At 45.7% G+C, this 22,445-nt stretch overlaps 1 protein-coding gene across 1 annotated transcript in view; it reads left to right on the top strand.

The window, feature by feature from the left end:
- Nucleotides 1–22,445, top strand: part of STK10 (serine/threonine kinase 10) — a 162,216-nt gene that overhangs the window by 19,786 nt on the left and 119,985 nt on the right. The window contains exon 2 of the mRNA XM_049874319.1: nt 11,374–11,538. Within this exon, the coding sequence (XP_049730276.1) occupies nt 11,374–11,538 (165 nt within the window). The remainder of the gene's footprint in view (nt 1–11,373; nt 11,539–22,445) is intronic.

The following is a 22,445-nucleotide window of genomic DNA, read 5'->3' as shown; positions in this document are numbered from 1 at the left end:
TACCAGTGTAGCTACAGAGCTTTGAAACACTTGTCCAAGCAGGGAAGGTGCTGGTGTGAGGCTCGAAAAGCTGAGAGGCCAAGAAACCAGGAAGCAGAAGCTGAAGATACAAAGAACACAAAAAGCCAGGTTGCCTCAGACTCAAAAGGTATGTCCATGACCTCAGGGGTTCCAAAGGGTGGAGCCGTGGCCTCTGATGTTTCTAAGGGTGGAGTCACCACTCAGATGGACTAGGAGAATGCTGCCTCTAAAGCCGAGGGAGCAGAGTTGCTATCCCAGTGGGCCTGAAAGGCGGAGCTGAAGCCCAGGGTTGAGGGGCCTCCACTCAGAATCTGGAGAGTGTGGCCAATACCTAGAGTCTGGAGGGCAGGGCCATTGTGTAAATTGTCTCAGAGAACAGAGGATTATTTTCAAAGCCTTGAGGGCTGATGTAATGTGTTCTGACTTGCTTGGTGCCTGTTATCCCTTCTTTTTTCCAGTTTCTCCCATTTGTAATGGAAATGTCTAGCTTGTGCCTGTTCTGCTGTTATACCTTTGGAAGCAGATAATTTGTATTCTAGATTTCATAGATGACTAGGAATTTTTAAATTTTGGACTTGGAGTTAAGACGTATGCTATGATATGATGGGGTGAATATGTTTTGCATATTGCAAGGATGTGATTTTTAGGGGGCCAAAAGGTAGGATGTCATTATTGAATTATGTCCTCCCAAGAATGTGTGTATTAGTTTGGCTGGGGCATGATTCCTGGTATTTTGTGGTTTTCCCTTATCTTGTAAATTCTGCCTCTAAGATGTTAATGAGGGAGGATGGGCGGCAGTTGTGTTAGTGAGGCAGGACTCAATCTACAAGATTGGATTGTGTCTTGAGGCAGTCTCTTGAGATATAAAAGAAAGAAGAGGGCAGAGAGACAGGGGGACCGCATACCACCAACAAAGAGGCACCGGGAACACAGCGCGTCCTTTGGACCCGGGGTCCCTGCATCGAGAAGCTTCTAGTCCAGGGGAAGATTGATGAGAAGGTGGACAGAGGGAGAAAGCGTTCCCCTGGAGCCGAAGCCCCAACTTTGGACTTTTTGCCTACTTTACTGTGAAGAAATAAATTTCTCTTTGGTAAAGCCATCCATTTGTGGTATTTCTGTTATAGCAACACTAGATAACTAAGACATCATCCAATCTTCTATCTTCCTGTCCACCCACGCTTCTGCCCTTCCATTCTTCCACTGGCTGCTCTATGCCAGGATCTGTGGGATAAAAAAAAAAAAAAGACTAAGGTAAATCAGACGTGGCTTAGCCTTACAGGAGCTCACAGCCTGGGCAGAGGGAGAGAGAGAGGCTGTGAACACCCATGACTATGGCACCAGGCAGTCTGTGATGAAAGCCTTAATAGGGTATAAAGAAATTCTTAATAAGGTATGGGGTAGGATTCTGGGGGAGGCTTCATGGAGCAGGCTGTGACTGAGTTAGACTTCGTGGGATGGTTAAATCCAGCTATGAGAAAGACACTCCAGGTGAAAGACAGAGCATGAAGAAAGACATGGAAGTGGGAAGTCTGGTGGCCTGGCCGTAGCATGGGCTGAGTACAGGAGAGTGGCGGAATCCTGTAAAAGTGGGCAGGGGCAGATCATGAGAGCTGTGAATACTGCCTAGGTGTTTGGGACTTTGTCTTGTCAGAAGCGAGGAGCCATTGAAGGTTTGTCATAGGGGATTTCTTGTTGGAGGCAACGGAAGGATGAGGTGGGGAGGAAGGATTGGCATACAGAGCAACTGGACAGGAGACCCCTGAAGATGTTACTCCAGGAGACTGCTGAGGGGGATAAAGCACTGGGCAGAGAGCCAGACCTGAGTTCGAGTCTTGCTGCCACTACCTAGCTATGTGACCTGGGACAGGCCGCTTTCTCTACCTGGGCGTTCATTTTTCTTTCCAGTAGGAGGAGGTGGCAAGCACGTCTATGCTGGAGAAAGGCAGGGTGCTCACCACCCTGCCTGAGAGACCGCAGGAGGCCTCGCCAGCCTTTTTCATCCTGAGACCCACAGTGACCCAAGCCTCTGGAAAGCCAGCCCATGTACATACAGCTCCACTCCTAGACTGGCTCATGCGTGCCAGCCAGGGGCGTTAGTGGAGTCTTGAACTCAAGCCCACATTGGCCGCCCACTCTGGCTGTGTGTGCAGCCCTCAGACCACCCTCTTGAAATTCATGCTGGGCCCTTCACCTGCACGTAGCTGGCTCTGCTGTGACCCCAGACCCCTCTGGCCAGATTTCCTCTCTCCTTAATAGGGTCAGAAGCCTTTCCCGCGATTGGCAGCAGTTGTCAGCATGCAAAGATTCAGTGTGTTCCGTTAGGGACACCACAGCTGCATATTCTGTGGGAAGCAGACCAAGCCCCTCCTTGGTTCCCGTTCTCTGCTTGGTTCCAGTGGCCCGAGCTATGTTTGACACATGCCTGGCAGAGCTGTCCAAAAGAAAGAGGATGGGGAAATTGAAACCTTTAGCATTGACTGCTCCATTCTTTGGCACTGGCCCACACGACCAGGCTATTCATTTGACAGGTCAGCTGGGAGCCTTCCCTCACACTCGGCTGCCCAGCCAGGTTGCTAGGAGACCTCAATGATTGCCTGGTAAGCTTTCTGTAACCACTCTTTACACGGTGTCTTTTCCTTCCTAGAAAAAGAACTATGTTTCTGAGGCTGGGTCTGGCATATTCAGGTGAGTTTTAGATGCTCCCTTACCTTGGTGACTACACTTCGTCTGTCAGTTTTTTGTATTGTGGTGGCTTGTGTGTTTCTATGATGCTGGAAGCTATGCCACCAGTATTTCAAATACCGGCGGGGTCGCCCATGGTGGGCAAGTTTCAGCAGTGCTTCCAGACTAAGACAGACTAGGAAGAAAGGTTTGGCAATCTACTTCCTAAAAATCAGCCGTTGAAAACCCTGTGGAGCACAGTTCTACTCTGACACACATGGGGTCGACATGACTCGACGGCAACCGGTGGTGGTGATGGGAGAGAAGGAAAAAGCGTCTTTCCTGAAAGCTTCAGCAAAAATACAAAACAAACAAAATAACCACCCAGGTAACCCCTCTTGGCCTGGCTTGGGCCACATGCCCACCCCTGAATCAGTGACTCTGACTGAAGCCAGTACTCAGATCAGCTGGGGCTGGGCCGTGTGCCCGGAGCTGGAGTGGGTTCAGGCCTTCGTGAATCCTTTGGACTGAGAGTGAGGGAAAGGTGGTTCCTGAAGGAAATGGAGTTTGACTCCACAAGGGGGAATGGAAGGTGGCTAGGGCCCCTGCCGCCCTGCTGAGGATTCATTTCCAGGCAGCTCCACTGGCTGTCAGTCCTGAGGTAGGTAGTGTCCTATGGACAGGCCTCTCAGGCCCTCTGCCCTTGTGTTCTCGTTTATTCTTCTTGAGGCAGGTGTTGTTCTTCTGTTTTACAGATGAGACAGCTGTCACAGATTGGACCCTGGTCTCTGTGTTCACCTCTGTGGACTCAGTTTCCTCATCTGTAGAGTGAGGCCTGGGGAGTAGGGGTTTGGGGTGGTAGCTAAAGTTCTTCCTGTTTTCTAGGCTCTGTGATTTCGGCTGTTTCCCAGGAGGAGGAGGGAGGGACACAGCCATCTGCTGGCAGCCAGGAGGAAAGGGGAGGACCTGGAGGCTGTTCCCTGCTGGCTGCCATCGAGGAGCCCCCAGCCACTGACTGGGCTGGGTGGGCCCCTTGGGTGGGGCAGGGTTCCTGGCTGGGGGGTTGTCCCCACCTCCTCCTGGCTGGGCCCTGTGTGGGCACAAGGGGGAGGATTGTTCCCACAGAGGCCAGAAAACACAAGTGACCACTGTGTGTCAGCTCTTGAGGGTGTGGGTTGAGGCGTTAGTCACTGCTGGCCAGCAGTGCAGGGCGGGCCGGACTCCCCCACCCTTCGCTGGACCTGGCCTTGCCTCGGCCTGTGGGAGAGACAGATGTCAGGGACTACAGACAGCCACTTGTTCTTTATGTCACTCCTTGCCTGTCGACTCTCACGTGCCCTGTCTACTTGGCCCACCCATAGCTTTCCAGGACCTACCTCCTCCCCAAGATGCCCTCACATCAGAGCATGGAGAGAGCTAAGAGCTTCATTTTCCCACCCTCCTACTACACAGAGGGAGAAACTGAGGCCCAGGCAGGACCTGTGCCTTCCTGGGTACCCTTGGTGATGCATTGGTTAAAAGCTACAGCAACTAACCGAAAAGGTCTACAGTTTGAATCCACCAGCCACTCCTTGGAAACTACAGGGCAGCTCTACTCTGTCATGTAGGGTCGCTATGAGATGGCAATGGGTTTGTTTTTTGTTTATGGCAAGGTGGTTAGGTACATGGAATTTGAAGGATGCACAGATCTGAATCAAAATCCTACCCCTGTAATTTATCTGCTATGTGACCCTGGGCAAGTGACTTCACCTCTGTGAGCATCAGTTTTCTTATTTAAAAAAAAAAAAAAATTGCCATGGAATTAATCCGACTCATGCCAATTCCATGTGTGTCAGAGTAGAACTATGCTTTGTAGGGTTTTCAATGGCTGATTTTTCTTCTGAGATGCCTCTGATTAGAACCACCAGCCTTTCGGTTAGCAGCCAGGCACGTTAACTGTTTGTACCACCCAGGGACTCCTTGTATGTATAAAATGTGGCCCCAGTAGTACCTTCTTCACAGAATTGTAAAAATTACTGGTAATTGAGGGGGTCAAACTGTGTCTTCTTGTGCTCTCTCTTGTTCTACTGCTTCTGAGCCGGATTCATTTTTAGACTTCCCTTGGAGGTGTGAGGAAACCCTGGTGGCGTAGTAGTTAAGAGCTACGGCTGCTAACCAAAAGGTTGGCAGTTCGAATCTACCAGGTGCTCCCTGGAAAGTCTATGGGGCAGTTTTGCTCTGTCCTATAGGGTCATTATGAGTCAGAATTGACTCGACGGCAATGGGTTTTGTTTGGCTGGTAGTATGAGCAGTCCCGGTGGTGCAGTGAGTAAGAGCTCAGCTGCTAACTGAAAGGTTGGCAGCTCGAATCCAGCAGCTGCTCCTTGGGAGCCCTATGGGGCAGTTCTGTTCTGTCCTGTAGGGTCACTATTAGTCAGAATTGACTCTACAGCAATGGGTTTTGTTTGTTTGTTTGTTTGCTTTGATGGTATAATGGCTGCCAGCAGCTCCCAGGCAGGTGCCTCCCTACTGGAGGCTAGCAGTAGAGGAGGGCTGGTCACCATCTCAGTGGTCTTAGCAAAAGTTCTGTTGGTGATTTCATTGGCTGACTTGATCACATGGCTATCCCTGAACCAGTCACTGTGGCCAAAGGGAATACAGCGCTCTGATCAGCCAGGATGAGCCACCTCTCATTTCTAGATCTGGTGGTAGAAGTAGCTCCGCTGTCCTATAGGGACTGAGAATGAGGTTGGGTTGGTTCAGCTGAAGGAAGATCAGGGAAGGGTACGTTACATTATGGAAAGGTAAGGATTCATACAGGCAAATTCTCCCTCTTGGCAGGAACTGTTCGTCTTGTTCACTAGAAAAGTGCCTCACATAATATGGGCTCAGTAAATAATGGTTGCCACCACCCATCTGTCAATGTTACACTGTGCTGGCTTTCATGTTGCTGTGATGCTGGAAGCTATGCCAATGGTATTTCACATACTAGCAGGATCACCCATGGTGGACAGGCTTCAGTGGAGCTTCCAGATGAAGACAGACTAGGAAGAAAGGCCTGGCAATCTGCTTCTGAAAATTAGCCAGTGAAAATCCTATGGATCACAACAGAATACTGTTTAATACAGTGCTGGAAGATGTCCTCTCAAGGTTGGAAGGCACCCAAAAGGCACAGTGGCTGCAACAAAGGACTTGAGCATACCAGTGATCGTGAAAACGGCACAGGACCGGCTCAAGAAATGGGAACACTTCTTTCTGGTGTACATGGGGTCGTTCTGAATTAGAGCTGACTCTGTAGTAACTAACAACAAAATAATGGTTGAGTGAATGAGTGCGTGAATGAATGAATAGGGAATAAGCCGATTCCTGGCAGCCCAGTGTAGTGAAGAGAACACTGGACTGGGCATCAGGAGCCTTCTGCAGCTCATTGTCCTGGTTGGGTCTTGATACTTCTATGAACCTTGGTCTTCTCATTTGGGAAATGGGCATGATAGATAACAGCTGCCTAATGGCTTGTGGTTCGATAAAATTATGGCAGCTGAGCACCCTGCAACTGCCAAGCGCTTCACCAGTGTGAGTGGTTGCTATTCGGTGTGGTTATCATTATCTTTAACAAGGGAGAAGAGCAGGGGCTGCCAGGCGCTGGCCAAGAAGTGGCTGTTGGGAAGTGATTTGGAGCTCAGGCTCTTTGAGTCAGGCAGGCTTGTGTTTGGATCCAGCCTTTACCATTCACTGGCTGTGTGACCTGAGGCAAGTCTCCTGGCCTCTCTGAATCTCAGTTTCTCATCTGTAAAATAAAAACAAAAAACCCAAACCCACTGTCACTGAGTCAGTTCTGACTCGTGGAACCCAGTGTGTTACACAGTGGAGCTGCTCCGTAGGGTTTTCTTGGCTATAATCTTTAAGGAAGCAGATTGGCAGGCTTTTCTCCCATGGTGCCACTGGATGGGTTCAGACCCCCAGCTCTTGGGTTAGTCATGGAGTACAAACCACTTATGCTACCCAGGGACCTTTCATCTGTAAATCGGGCATGATAATATTTGTCTCCAAGAGCTGGATCCAGGAAGAAACAAGAAATGCCTTGTAAGGCCTAGCATACCTCGAGGGCTCCGTCAGGGTTAGCTGCTTTTATCAACAGCGATTATGAACTTCCTCTATGGCTTCAAGGTGATGGATTGCTGCCTTAACCAGGCCGTTCAAGAATGTAATACTGGCCAAGTCACTGTCTGGTCCACATTTTCTACTCACCCGATTCTGGCAGGCTTTGGTTCCTGTGAAATCTGAGCAAGGGCTGGGCAGCTGGCTCTTCACTGTTGACACTGGCGTGATGCTGGCACTCCCCGGGAGCCTGGCCTATGGTCAGTGCTGCCCTTCAGGTTGTGGGCAAGGCAGGTCTTGTGTACTTCTGGAAAATGGTTCCTGCCCAGGCCTCCCTCACCTCCAGGGGAAAATGGCCCTTTTCAGGAAACCCAGGAAAAGGTGGCATGCAACCTTCTTCCCTAGCTCTCAGGCATGGAAGGGCAGGGATGGTCTTTGCCTAGCTTATCTGCCTGCTGTGCTGCTCTGGCTGGGGCTAGGGACAGCGTGGCCAAGGTGGTTGCCTTGTTCACCTGACCCTAGCTCTGGCTTACCCTCTGTCCCCTTTACCTTCCTTTCCTCAAAGGAGGAGAGCAAGCCTGAACCTTCTTCTGAGTTTGGAGAGGAATCGGGGTGGTGACCAAAAGGAGGAGTCTGGGTTGGTGAACAGCAGTATACAAAGGTGAAAGATGCTTTTTTTTGGAAATCAGAAAACCAATAATGTTTCCACGTATGCATCCTTATCTCCTGTTTCTCAGTATTTTTTTTTTTTTTTTGTAAAAATATACACAACAGAACCTTCAGAAAAGTGTTTTATTTTTGACGGTCCTCTGTCTGTTGGAGACAGAAAAAAAAATCATTTTTACAAGATAGGAAAAGGCAGGTACGTAATCAGTTAAATGTGAGTGTCTGTGTGCGCGCGTGAGAGAAAGAGAGCGCATGTGCGCGACCCTCATTGAGAAATTGATGGGCTTCTAAGGCCCTCTGAATAAGCTTTCAGACTGAGTTTGAGGGGAAGACCTCTTGGAGTGAGCAGGGTGAATTCTACGATAAGGACTGGCCCCAGGGAATGTCCCTCCCCTGATCTTGGCTTCTGGGCTAGATGTGGGAGGTTTCATAGACTCTGGCTTGGAAGGGACTTGGATGGAGCAAGAAAGAGGCTTCCAAGCTAGCGGACCTGGGAGCTGACTGCCAGCGCCCCAAATCCAGCCCTGCTACCTGCCTCGCTAGGTGGGCCTGCCTCAGTCGCCCCATCTATAGGTGAGGTAGCAACAGCGCCTGCATCTGGGGGTTGTTGAGAAGATCAATGAATTCAAATGAAAGAAGGAAGACCAGGGCGCTGTGCGGAGTGAGCCCTTGACTAACTGGAAACTGTTGTTGTCACAGAAGTGGGGCCCTGGGGACTTTGCAGCTCAATTAACAAACATTTACCTAAACAGAGAATACATTTATAGATTTAAAGAGGAAATGAACGTAAAGAATCACCTATTTGCATCACTCTCCCAGCATCACTTCCTTCCAGAAGGCTCCCTGTTCCCTACCCCCATGAGATAAGGTGCCCCCTCCCAGCTCCCACAGCTTCCATCATGAGCATGCTGTCTCAGTCAGTATCGGGGTCTGTCTCTCCAGCTAAACCTTGAGCTCTGTGAGGCCAGGAATGGCCACTCTGTCTCTGATCGTGGGTGCCCTGTGTAGGTCCAGGCATCAGCACTCTTAAGTGTATGTTGGCAGCTTATCTGGTCTGTTGTTGTTAGCCGCAGTGGCACAGGCCCCCAATTCATGTGGGCCCCAGGCACAATGAAACAAAATGCAGCCCGATCCTGTACATCCCCGTGATTGGTTGCAGATTGGACTGTTGTGAGCCATAGGGTTTTCATTGGCTGATTTTCAGAAGTAGTCAGGCTTGTCTTCCCGGTCCATCTTAATCTGTAAGCTCTGCTGAAACCTGCTCTACCAAAAAAAAAAAAAAAAACCCAAAAAACCAAACCAAACAAAAACCCACTGAGTTGATTCCGATTCATAGCGACCCTGTAGGACAGAGTACACCTGCCCCATAGGGTTTCCAAGGAGCAGCTGGTGGATTCAAGCTGCTGACCTATTGGTTAGTAGCTGAGCTCTTAACCACTGAGCCACTTGATCTAGAAGCTTCTAAATTCTGGAGATTATAGGGCAGCCTTGTACAGGAGTGGCAAGTGCATAGAATATTTGAAGTTAGAAAACCCGGATTCAGATTCTCCTGCCACTACCTTTGTTCCTTCACACCTCCCTTCTAAGCCTTGACTTCCTCACCTGTTGTTATTGTTAGCTGCTGTCAAGTCACCGCTGACTCACAGCAATCCCATGTACAGCAGAACAGAACATTGACCAGTCCGCACCATCTTCACCATTATTGGTATGTTTGAATCCATTGTTGCAGCTACTACGTCAGTCCATCTCATTGAGGGTCTCTTTCACCTTCGCTGGCCCTCCATTTTACCAAATACGATATCCTCTTTCAGTGATTGATTCCTCCTGATGATGTGTCCAAAATAAGTGAGTCCAAGTCTCAGACAATATTCTGTGATCCACAGGGTTTTCATTGGTTAATTTTTGGAAGTAGATCACCAAGCCTTTCTTCCTGGGCTTCCTCAGTTTTCCTCACCTCTAGGATGGAGGAATTGGTGTGGTGTTGGTTACTGTGGGGGTCCTTTGAGAGGATGAGAATGCTCTTTGTCCAGCATGGACCCCCAGACACACCGGAGTAACTTAGCCATTGGCATTTCCTGGGGAGTGTGGTACAAAGTCATTGTGTAAGGCAAGAGCGTGGTCAATGTTGCCCTTGAAAATTTCTTAGGAAGGAGCCACAGTGGGAAGCAACACACTGAGTCTCCTTGAGTCCCGCATAGTCCGTTTTCCCTGAGCTTTGCAATAGGCTAGGTCCTTGGGTGGCTCAGATGGTTTGCACTTGACTATTAACCTAAAAGGACCCCTGGTGGCACAATGGTTAAGCACTGGGCTGCTGACTGAAAGGTCTGTGGTTCAAATCCATCAGTTGCTCCAAGGGAGAAAAGACCTGATGATTCGCTCCCGTAAAGATTACAGCCTAGGTCTGTGGTTCAAACCCACCAGTTGCTCTGTGGAAGGACCTGGCGATCTGCTCTCATGAAGATTACAGCCTAGGAAACCCTATGGGGCAGTTCTACTCTGTCACATGTGGTTGCTATGAGTTAGAATCAACTGTATCGACTCCATGGCACACAACAACAGCTAACCTAAAGATTGGTGGTTTGAACTCACCCAGTGGTACCATGGAAGAAAGGTCTGGCGATTTGCTCCTGTAAAGATCACAACCTAGGAAACCCTATGGAGCAGTTCTACTCTGTAGCACATGGGTCACCGTGAGTCGGAATCGACTCGAAGGCAATGGGTGTTATTGCAGTAGGTTGCTGTACAAAGACTCCAGGTGAAGCAGCTCACTTTGGGATCCATGTTATAGGAGAAAGTGTTATTTTTAAACACTGGAACCCCCTGCAGTGGTAGGGGAGATGCTAACTCCTAGAGGCTAGCAGGACCATGGGAAGGAACTACCTGCAGTTCTAATCTCCCATTTCCTGGACCCCAGCTCATCGTGTGGAATTGCTTGCACCATTTATATGGTCATTTCTCTCTCTTTTTCATCAAGTAAGAAGCAAGAAGCAGTTGCTTTGCCCAGGGGGAAGGCATCTAGGAAGCAATTCCACTGTAACTGGTAGACACTTACTTAAAATGGCTTTTTTCATTTTTTAAAAAATGTATGTGAAATGATGCAAATAAATACATGGAAATATTCCTATTAAAATTGTTTAATACAGGGAGTGAAAGTGCCATTTGAATCCCTCATCTCAGGCCCCTCCCCAGCCTCCTGTAAGGATGGAGGTATATCTTTCCAGAGGTTTTCATTCATTTACATACACATGTGAACACTGGCAAAAGTGTAAGAATTATTGTACCACTTTTATTGTTCAGTGATCTGTATTTTTTTACTCAACAACTTCAACAAATTTTCTTCAGTGATAGAATCCTCACTTTTCACACAGGAGACCTGGGTTTGATTCCCAGCCAGTGCACCTCATGCGCAGCCGCCACCTGTTAGTAGAGGTTTGTGTGTTGCTATGATGTTAAACAGGTTTCAGCGGAGCTTCCAGACTAAGATTGACTAAGAAGAAAGGCCTGGCAATCTACTTCCAAATATCAGGCAGTTAAAACCCTGTGGATCACAATGGTCCAATCCACAACTGATCACAGGGTTGTCGCAGGACCCCAGGCAGTGTTTGGTTCTGTTCTGTGTGGGGGTGTCACAAGTTAGGGGCTGACAACAATATTTGTAGAGCTATCCTGTTCTTCTAATTTTATTTATTCCATAGTATGGGTGTATCACACTTTTTTTTTTCCAAATACAGAACATTGTTTCTGTGTTTGCTTGACTGTGCTGGTATGATGCACAGCACTGGCCATTTTTAGGAACAAGTATCTCCTGGTTCACCTCCTTGGTTCCCCTCTGGACACTGGCTTCCATTTTCACACCCCTTATCTCATGCTGGACTCTCTGAGTAGGCTTCCAAGGGCCACTTTCCTACTGAGTGTGCCTTGTTGACCTCTCCCATCTCTGCTTTGCAGGCCAAGAACAAGGAGACAGGCGCCTTGGCTGCAGCCAAAGTAATTGAGACCAAGAGTGAGGAGGAGCTGGAGGACTACATCGTGGAGATCGAGATCCTGGCCACCTGCGACCACCCCTACATCGTGAAGCTCTTGGGAGCCTACTACTATGATGGAAAGCTGTGGGTAAGGCACCTTCCATCCCGTCTTGGCCCCAGTGTGTGTTGGTCCAGAGCCCCTGAGCCTAGTTCTGACATCTTCAGTTCTTTCTCAGGGTTTGCTTTGAAGGCAAGGGCAGGGGCGAGGAGGTGAAGTAAGTGGACTGTGTGTCCCCTGCCCTCTGCATCGTCCCCCAGAGCCTCCTCACTCTTATGTGTAGAGTTCAGAGCAGGAACTCTAATGCCATAGTGCCTGGGTTCGAATCCCAGCTCTGCCACTAACAAGGGATAACCCTGGGGAAGTTCTTAACCTCTTTGTGTCTGCCTCAGTTTCCCCATCCTTAAGGTGGGAATAATAATAGTACTGACTCATGGGGTTGTTAATGAGGATGAAATGAATTCGTTCCTCCTAGGTGCTTACAGCAGCGCCTGGCACGGGTAAGATCTCGGGATTCTTGGCTATGTCATTGCCAGTAGTGGTGGCACCTTCCCTACTGCTGCTGCTGCTGCTGCTGCTTGGGGATTCTGTTCTTTTCAATGGCAGCACCAAAGTGGGGAGACCTTTAACACCCCTTCTTCCATTAGCAACCTCATCCTTTGATGTGCAAGATGCAGATGCAGCTTTAAGCCCCAGCTTCCAACCTCAGCACCACCCCTCTGCACCACCACTTCTGAAGAGGAATTCTGGGGTGGCCCCTGGTTTCCATAGGACAAGCCTGCCCCAGAGAATGTCTTCCCTACTGTTGTCCTCCCCGAGTTCATGCCTCTCAGTTCATAAACCCAAACTCCTCAGAAGATATATCTCTCTCCAAATTTTTTTTCACCCAGTGTTTTATAGATAAAACATCGTACTTATGACCCCAAAACTCAGTACAGGCAGTCCCCGGATTATGAATGAGTTCCGTTCCTAAGCCTATCTTTAAGGCAAATTTGTATGTAAGTCAGAGCAGTTAGATACCGTTTATATCTAAAGTCCGTTAGTCAAATGTTTGTCTTAGTATATAGTGTATAGTTTACCTTTCTATGCATTAAAAAAAGTTAAAGAAACACTTCCAGATACACTAAAACATCTTTAACATAATAACATAGTCATAATAACAACGTTTTGATGTGCCTCGCAAAGTACCATGGGTTATTGCAAACCATTGTATGTACTGTACAACGTTTGTAACAAAAAGATGTATAGGAAAAGTCTGGAGCTAATTCTAGACTCAGTTGAAAGATGGCCAGCCTCCCATGTAGACCTTTTGAATGAGGATGGAGGGTCACCAAGGGGCTGGGCACCTCAGCTGTTGCTAGAGCTGAGAGCCCCCCCGGAGTCAGGTTACCACATGTAGCAACTGTTTGCTAACAACCCTAATCATCATTTGGTGTCCAGGAAGTGGTGTTTTAAGCATTTTATATTCTATTGTGATTGTTTGTAGAGAATGCTTTTATTGCCTTAGTTACATTTTAGGACATTGGTTTAGGGTTTGGAGTTGACATGTAATGCTTTATAATTTTTCCCACTTAAAATAATGAGAAATAGAGTCCTGGCTGGTTGGTTTTGGATTTTTTGTTTTACTTTGCAAAAAAAAAAAATGCCTGATTTTTAGGAACAGAACTGCTGACTTAATGGGAAAGTCTGTATTTCCTTTGAGAAGAGGATCCTGCTGGATTAAAAAATCAAAGGAAAGTTAGGAAACCATGTAAAAGTTTATCCCTCTCATTTCGACAGGTATGTTATAAGTTCACCTTTTGTATTTTTAAAAAAGAAATACATATGCATTTTTTAAAGATGAACTTACACAATATGTACCTGCATAGAAAAATACACTCCCAGTTTACCTCTGGTGCTAAAAACTTGGATGGTTTTAATTTTTTGCTTGTTTGTTGGAGAACTGAAAGACAGCGAAGGGGAGTGAGAACTCGATCTGGCTACCCCCACCCAGAGCTCTATTCACCAGAACTGGCTGTCCCCCAAGACAGAGGCCAGCTTCCCTCAGGTTCTCTGAGCATCTCCTGTCTCCTTGTCTTAGACGGGGGGACAGGGGATAACACCACCACCACCGGACTACCAGCTTCCTCTTTCAAAGCCTTTCTTCGTCACTGTCTCCAGGAGCCTCAGGAGTCTATCAGGGCTGGAAGAGCAATCACCTTTCTCCTGAGGAGGAAGCAGAGGCACAGAGAGGGTAGGCCCCTAGCTCATGGTCACACAGCAAAGGCCAAGGAAGCTGAAAAGATGTTTCCTTCCTCCTTGATTCTTGGAGCTGCTTTAATTGTTTTTTCTTCTTTTAAGATGCTACACAAATATTACATATATGGTCACCAGAGGAAAATGAGCATACAGAAAAAAAAAAAAAGATTAAAACCATTCGAAGTTTTGCCACCAGAGATAACTAATCACAGATAACGTTTGGTGTATATTTTGTTATATATACAGACACAGGAAACCCTGGTGGCATGGTGGTTAAGTGCTACAGCTGCTAACCAAGAGGCTGGCAGTTCAAACCCGCCAGGTGCTTCTTGGAAACTCTATGGGGCAGTCCTGCTCTGTCCTGTAGGATCGCTATGAGTCAGAGTCGACTCGATGGCAGTGGGTTTGGTTTTTGGTTTTATACAGACACACACACACGTTTTTTAAAAGGTGAACTTCTGCCATACCTGTTGTTGCTTTACCTCTTTTTTAATGTAAGATGTATTTGGAACATCTTTCCACATCAGTGAGGAAATGCCTGCTCTTCGTTTTTTCTTTGCTCCATAGATTTCCTTTTTCTTTTCTTTCTTTCTTTTTTTCATTATTATTATGCTTTAAATGAAGGTTTACAAAACAAACTAGCTTCTCATTAAACAATTAGTACACATATTGTTTTGTGACATTGGTTACCAACCCCATGACATGTCAGCACTCCCTTCTCGACCTTGGGTTCCTTATTACCAGCTTTCCTGTACCCCCCTGCCTTCTTGCCCTTGCCCCTGGGCTGGTGTGCCCCTTTAGTCTCCTTTTGTTTTATGGGCCTGTCTAATCTTTGGCTGAAAGGTGTACCTCAGGAGTGACTTCGTTACTGAGCTAAAAGGATGTCCGGGGGCCATACTTCTGGGGTTTCTCCAGTCTCTGTCAGGCTGGTAAGTCTGGTCTTTTTTTGTGAGTTAGAATTTTGTTCTATATTTTTCTCCAGCTCTCTCTGGGCGTAGATTTCTATTTTCTGACTGTACCATCCTCTATTGGTTGGGCATTTAGACTGCTGCTTGTTTTGTTGTTGTTGTTATAAACAACTATATGTTGGACATCTTTGAATTTTTTGTATTCTTGTCTGAGAACCTCTTTATGATAAATTCTTAGGAGTAGAGTTATTAAGGTTTTTAAACGTGTATTGCCAAACTGGCCTTACAGAGCCACTTTTGATGTAAACTAAGGAATTCTTTCATACACCCACCCATCCATCAGTCTACCCATCAACCCACTCATCCATCCATCCATTCATTCTCCTATCCATCTATACAACATTTATTGGATTGTCAATTGTGGACTCGTTAAGAAAAACACCTATTGTGTGTCTGTTCCCGTTATTGATTGCAGCTGTGTGCCAAGTCATTACTTACCCAGACCCAAAGATAATACCAATAGCGTTGTTGTTGTTGTTAGCTGCCATTGAGTTTTGGCTCCTGACTCGTGGAGACCCCATTCACAACAGAAAGAAGTACTGCCAGGTCCCAAGCCATCCCAGTGATTGGTTGGGAATTGGACCATTGTAGTCTATAAGATTTTCATTGACTAATTTTTAAAAGTAGATCACCAGGCTTTTCTTCCTCGTCCATCTTAGTCTGGAAAAACTGATAATAAAAAAATGGCTAACATTTATTGAGAGCTTACAGTGTGCTAGGCCTCTTGGTATGAGTTTGCTTGCATTATGTGATTTTCTCTTCACTCTTTGAGGTTGATCCTTTATCCCCATTCTACAGAAGAAAACTAGGAACAAAGAGGCTAAAGAGTAACTTGCCTAAAGTCATGCATGAGAAAGTAGCAGGGCTGGAAAATCAGATAGAGAAGAGAACAATTCTTTAGCTGGGTTGTGACTGTCAGGGGGTTGTTTAAATAGATAAACCAGGATTTTCTGTTCTGAACTTGTTACTTGAGGCTGATATATGCTTATCTGGTACATTCTTTTATAGCCAAAAATATTTCTCATCCTCCTCTTTTGTAGCTGCCCCACAGCCTAGGTTTGTAACTTTGTAGACCCTTAAAGGTGCCATCCCCTCATTTTTTTCCTTCAAATTTTATTTTGTTGTTGATGTTGAGAATATACACAGCAAAACATACACCACCAAATCAACAGTTTTCTACATGTACAATTTAGTGACACTGATTACATTCTTTGAGTTGTGCAACCATTCTCATCCTCCTTTTCTGAGTTGTTCCACCTCCATTAGCATAACTCACTGCCCTGTATGGTTCTGATCTGATTTTTCAAGTTGCTGTTATCACTTTGGTTCCATAAACATAGCTCTTAAAAAAGCAGGATGCTTAGGCAGGCATTTTTACTAGTTAAGCTAAACTGTTACTTGGTTTTAAGATGACTTCAGGGGATATCTTTGATTTAAGGTTAAAAGATTATGTCAGGGCAATAGTTTTAGGAGTTGATCTACCCTCCATGGCTCCAGGAAGTCCAGAGTCCATGAGAATGTGAAATTCTTTTCTGCATTTCCCCCTTTTGATCAGGCTTCTTCTATGCAATCTTCAATTAAAATGTTCTGTAATGGTAGCCAGGTATCATCCAATTCTTCTGGTCTCATGATGAAGGGGGCAGTTGTTCATGGAGACAATTAGCCACACATTCCATATCCTGCTCTTATTCCTGACTCTCCTTCCTATGTTGCTCCAGGTGATTACAGACCAATTGTTGTGCTTTGGATGACCTGTTGCAAGCTTTTTAGACCCCAGGCACTACGCAAGGAACTAGGAGATAGAACTGAAGCACTAAGCATGTTGTTAGGCCAATTAACTGGGATGCCCCCTGAAACCATGACCCTAAACCTCCGAACCTAGGAACCAAATCCCTTGAGGTATTTCGTTGTACATAAGCAGCCTCAACGGCTATTTTTTTTTTTGTGGGGGGGGGTCATTGTTGTAAATATATCTATCACACAACTTTTGCCAATTCAACTTTTTATAGGTGAGACAACTTATTGACAGCAATTACAGTAATCAGCTGTGCAACCCTACCCTTGATCAATTTGATTCTCCCGTCACTGTTAACCTCCTTTTTCTCCCTCCCTCCCACCCCTGGTAACCACTAATAAACTTCGGTCTCTGTATATTTGCCTTTTCTTGTCTTTTTATATAAGTGAGATCATACAAGATTTGTTTTTTTGTGATTGGCTTGTTTCACTCAGCGTGGTATCTTCCAGCTCCGTCTGTACTGTAGCATGCATCAAGACTTCATTTCTCCTACTGGCTGAGTAGTATTCCATTGTATGTATGCACCACATTTTGTTTATCCATTCATCTGTTGATGGGCAATTAGGTTGTTTCTACCTTTTGGCCACTGTGAATAGTGCTGCAATGAACATTGGCGTACAAGTCTCTTTTTGAGTCTCTGCTTTCAAGTGTTTTGAGTATATACCTAGGAGCGGAGTTGCTGGATTATGTGGTAGTTCTGGAGTCCTGGTGGTACAGTGGTTGAAGCACTCAGCTGCTAACCCAGAGGTCAGCAGTTTGAACCCACTAGCTGCTCAGCAGGAGAAAGATGTGGCAGTCTGCTTCCGTAAAGATTTACAGCCTTGGAAACCCTACGGGGCTGTTCTACTCTGTCCTTTAGGGTCACTATGATTTGAAGTTGACTCGATAGCAACAGGTATGGCAGTTCTGTGTTTAGTTTTTTGAGGAACCACCACACTGTTTTCCACAGTGGCTGTACCATTTTGTATTCCTATCAGCAATGGATAAGGGTTCCAGTTTCCCTACATCCTTGCCAACATTTGTTAGTTTCTGTTTATTTTTTATCTTAGCATCCTAGTGGGAGTGAAATGGTATCTCACTGTGGTTTTGATTTGGAGCTCTGATGACTAGTGACTCAGAACATTTTTTCATGTGTTTGGTGGCCGTTTGAATATCCTTTCTGGGTTTTAGACCTCAACGGAGGTAGCACTGGAACTGAGCAGAGAAAGAGGGAAGGAATTTCTCACAGAAGGGACAGTGTGGGCGAAGGTGTGGAGGTATGACAGCTATGGCGCGTTTGGGTAATGGTGACACTAGGATTGGAGCGGTGCAGGTGGTGAAAGATGAGGGCAGTAAAGTAGAAGGAAGCCACCTTGTGGAGGGCCTTGAATGCTAAGGTGAAAAGTTTACGCCTGATCTTTTGGATCAGTGGTTCTCAAAATGTGTTGTTCGGGCCAGCAGCATCAGCATCACCAGGGACTTTGTTAGAAATGCAAATTATCAGGTTACATCCCAGACCTACTGAGTCGGAAGTTCTGTAGTGGGGCCCAGCAGCCTGTGTTTTAACAAGCCTTTCTAGTGACTCCTTTGTAATACATGGGGTCACCATGAGTTGGCGTCAACTCAACAGCAACTGGTTAACTGGTTGTTGGTGACTCTGGTGTTTTTTTACATTGGAGAACCAATGTATTAGGTAATGGGAACCCAGTGGAAGTTTTCCACAGAGTAGAGACATGTGTTCTGTGCTCTGGAACGAAGTCAGGTTTCAGGGGCCAAGAGTAAAAACATTGAGGACCACCGGGAAGCCGTAAGAATACATCAGGCCGGACCAAGGATGTGAGTTGGGAACATCATCTGGTCAGGAAAAACTTGAGAGGAAGGTACATTTGAGCTGAATCTTGAAGGATGACTAGGAGTCTTCCAGAGGGATAAGAGAAGGAAGGGCAGTTAAGTAAAGGGACTAAAACAAACAAACAAAAAACCCCTAACCCCCTGCCATCAAATCATTCCTACTCACAGCGACCCTATAGGACAGAGTAGAACTGCCCCATAGAGTTTCCAAGGAGTGCCTGGTGGATTTGAACTGCCGACCTTTTGGTTAGCAGCTGTAGCTCTTAACCACTATGCCACCAAGGTTTCCAAGTAAAGCATGGATGGGCGGTGAAGTCTTGCTCTGAGATACAGGGTTGAAAAATGCACCTAAACCTTTGGGGTTTCCTTCTGTGTGAAGGTTTTGGGGCCCATCTCATGGCCAAGCCTGTGCCTTCTTTGTGGTCCCAGGAACCAGCTTTTCCATATGGCATGTCTTTGACAAAACCAGCCTTGGACCCAGCGTGTGTTCTCATAGGCTTTGGGATGAGAAATTGGCCGTTGCTCAAGTGTCCTAGACCCCTTCCCCGTGCATGGTAGCCAAGAACAGACCCTTCTTCCTGGGTGGGGCGGAGGGCATTTACCAAACAATCTGACAAGATTAGCTCGTATTTTTTTCAGGATTTGTAATTTTAGCAAAATCCTTCAAATGGTTTCTTATCATCACTTCTGGTTTTGAATATCAAATAATGCAAACTGGGGCAAAAATAACCCAAGATGCTCTAGACTAGCACTATGCAACAGAAATATAATGGTAGCCATATATGTTGTTTTGTTAGTTGCTGTTGCATTGAGTCCAACTCATGGCGACCCCTGTGTGTAGAGTAGAACTGAGCTTCAAAGGGTTTTTAAGGCTATAACCTTTCAGAAGCAGATTGCCAGGCATGTTTTCTGAGATGCCTCTGGGTGGGTTCGAACCACCAACCTTTCAGCTAGGAGTCTAGCGCTTAACTGTTCGTGCCATCCAGGGACTTCTTAACTATCTATATAATTTAAGATTTTCTAATAATAGGTACCTTAAAAAAAGACAGAGGAAAAGAAACAGGTGAAATTAATTTAGGTGATTTTACATAAAAATATTATAATCTTGGCATGTAATCAGTATAAAAGGTTAATGAAAATTCTACTTTTTTCATATTAAGTCTTCCAATTCAATGTGCGCTTTATACTTGCAGTGCATCTCAATTCAGGAGCTAAATTTTCACAAGAAATACTTGAGCTGTATTTAGATTTCATAAAATTTGTAGCTGAAAAAGTAGATTTGCCTTCTCAAGTTGTTCTAAGCATACTTAAACATTTCCCAATAACTGAACTCAATAACTGAATTGAATATCAGTTTTAAAATTTAAAGCAATTGAATGTAAAAAACAACACAAATTTAGTTCCTCAGTTGTTACACTAGCATGCTAGTCACATTTCAAGTGCTCAGTGGCCACATGTGGTTAGCGGCTACCATTGTGGGTAGCGTGGACAACACCCCTCTAGACATACACCCAGGCCCTGAAGGTGAGTGAATGCAGGAAACCCTGGGCTGACCTCATGAATCTCCCCTGCTTTTATAATTATCCCCCCTTCCCACCCTCAGTCCTCAACCAGATTTTGGGATCTGGGAAAGTCTTTAAGGGGTTGAGTCTGTTTTCTAATGTGCATTCTGGGAGTGCATGAGAGAGAGTGGTATGCTGATAAATGTTTCTAGCCCTGGTTTATAGCATTTGCCGATTTCCCTGGTGTAAACAGTCCCACCATGGTCAATTTCAAGCTACGACTATAATACTGCTGACACAGAGCTGGGAAGAGATGTGCAATAGCACACCATTATGTAGTGTTTCTGCCAGATACATACGATAGATGTAAATAACCTCAAGGGCATAGATAACAGTAAAATGTAGTAAAATAAGAAGGGAAGTGATGAGTTTTAACTGTTTATTACTTTTATTTTTAACATAATTTTAAAATTATGTTATTCAAGGAGACTTATATGAACCTATAAGCTATAAGCTTATATTCTCTTTGCCGTTGAGTCGATTACTATTCATAGCAACCCTATAGGGCAGAGTAGAGCTTTCTATAGCATTTTAAAGGCTATAAATCTTTACAGAAGCAGACTGCCACATCTTTCTTCCCCAGAGCAGCTGGTAAGTTCGAACTGCCGACCTTTTGGTTAGCAGCCAGGCACTTTAACCACTGTGCCACCAGGGCTCCTTGTAAACTTATATAAGTTTTTATAATTTAAATTTTAGTAAATACAACCAGCTCACAAAATTCATGAAAATTTGACAGCTGGCTCTCACACACTGGCTTTAGCTGCCCAGGCACACCGGTAGAGCCAGACCAGAGGAGTGCTGACTAACACACAGCATGCTACAGCTGGGTGTCACACAACCAACCCACTCATTTGAAGGATTAGACATTTGCAGACCATAGAGGGACTGGGATTTACCCAAGGTCACACAGCAAATTTGTCACAAGGCCAGACATACACGCCTTCACCCTGATCATGTCATCCCCCACACAATAAGAAAGTTGACATCAGGGCAGAGTGATCACATCAGCTCAGAGCATGGGAAGGCCTGTCATGTGCACAGCAGGCCTGGCCGCCTCCAGCCTGCCCTGGAGACCAAGCAAGGTCAAGTTCAAAAGTTCCTCTGCCCCCAGTTTCCTCTGTTCAGAAAGTTTTTTGTTTTTTGTTTTTTTTTTTGCAGCAACCTTATCTGCCCATGAATCTCCCGCTGCTTACCAAAGTTCTGACTCCTTTGCTTGGCATTGAAGGCTTTCCACAATCTTGGAGTCTTCCTGGACTTTTCCTCTTGAGATAGTAGAACTTAATGTTCTCCCCACTAAATACTGGTAATAACAATACGCTTTACAAGCTGCTCTCGTTGGGGCCGCCTTTCCCGAGCCTCATTTGTTCTTCTGCCTCCTTAAAGGTTAATATTTTTTTTGAGGTGGCTTATGATTTTTTAAAAGAATTTTATTGTGCTTTAAGTGAAAGTTTATAAATCAAGTCAGCCTCTCATACAAGAATTTATATACACCTAGCCGTACAGTCCTAGTTGTTCTCCCCCAATGAGACAGCACACTTCTCTCTACCCTGTATTTCTGTGTCCATTCAGCCAGCTTCCGTCCCCCTCTGCCTCTTCATCTCCCCTCCAGACAGGAGCTGCCCACATAGTCTCATGTCTCTGCTTGATCCAAGAAGCCCACTCCCCACCAGCATCATTTTTTAACCTATAGTCCAGTCCAATCCCTGTTTGAAGAGTTTGCTTTGAGAATGGTTCCTGTCTTAGGATAACAGAAGGTCTGGGAAGCATGACCTCCGGGGGCCTTATAGTCTCAGTTAGACCATTAAGTCTGGTCTTTTTATGAGAATTTGAGGTCTGCATTCCACTGCTGTCCTGCTCCCTCAGGGATACTCTGTTGTGTTTCCTATCAGGGCAGTCATCAGTTGTAGCCAGGCACCATCTAGTTCTTCTGATCTCAGGCTGATGTAGTCTGTGGTTTCTATGGCCCTTTCTGTCATTTGGGCTCATAATTACCTTGTGTGTTTGGTGTTCTTCATTCTCCTTTGCTCCAGGTGGGTTGAGACCCATTGATGCATCTTAGATGGCCGCTTGCTAGCATTTAAGACCCCAGACTCCACTCTCCAAAGTGGGATGCAGAATGTTTTCTTAATAGATTTTATTATGCCAACTTATGTAGATGTCCCCTGAAGCCATGGTCCCCAAACCCCTACCCCTGCTAAGCTGGGCTTTGAAGTGTTCGGTTTATTCAGGAAGCTTCTGTGCTTTTAGTTTAGTCCAGTTGTGCTGACCTCTCCTGTATTATATGTTGTCTTTCCCTTCACCTAAAATAGTTCAATTTGTGAATACCCCTCTCCCTCCCTCCCCACCCTCGTAACCATCAAAGAATATTTTCTTCTCTGTTTTAACCATTTCTTGAGTTCTTACAATAGTGGTGTCATACAATATTTGTCCTTTTGCAACTGACTAATTTCACTCAGCATAATGGAGATGGTTCATGTTTTAAAAATTAAATACATTTATTTAAAAAGAAACCATCATATTGCTACCCTAAATGGAAAGGTAGAATTCATTTCATTAATAGAAATAAAAGAAAACAAACCAATTCTGTTACATTCTAGCCTGATC

The sequence above is a fragment of the Elephas maximus genome, chromosome 2 (genome assembly GCF_024166365.1).
Source record: "Elephas maximus indicus isolate mEleMax1 chromosome 2, mEleMax1 primary haplotype, whole genome shotgun sequence".
Taxonomy (NCBI): Eukaryota; Metazoa; Chordata; class Mammalia; order Proboscidea; family Elephantidae; genus Elephas; species Elephas maximus.
This window is presented reverse-complemented; position numbering and strand designations above follow the sequence as displayed.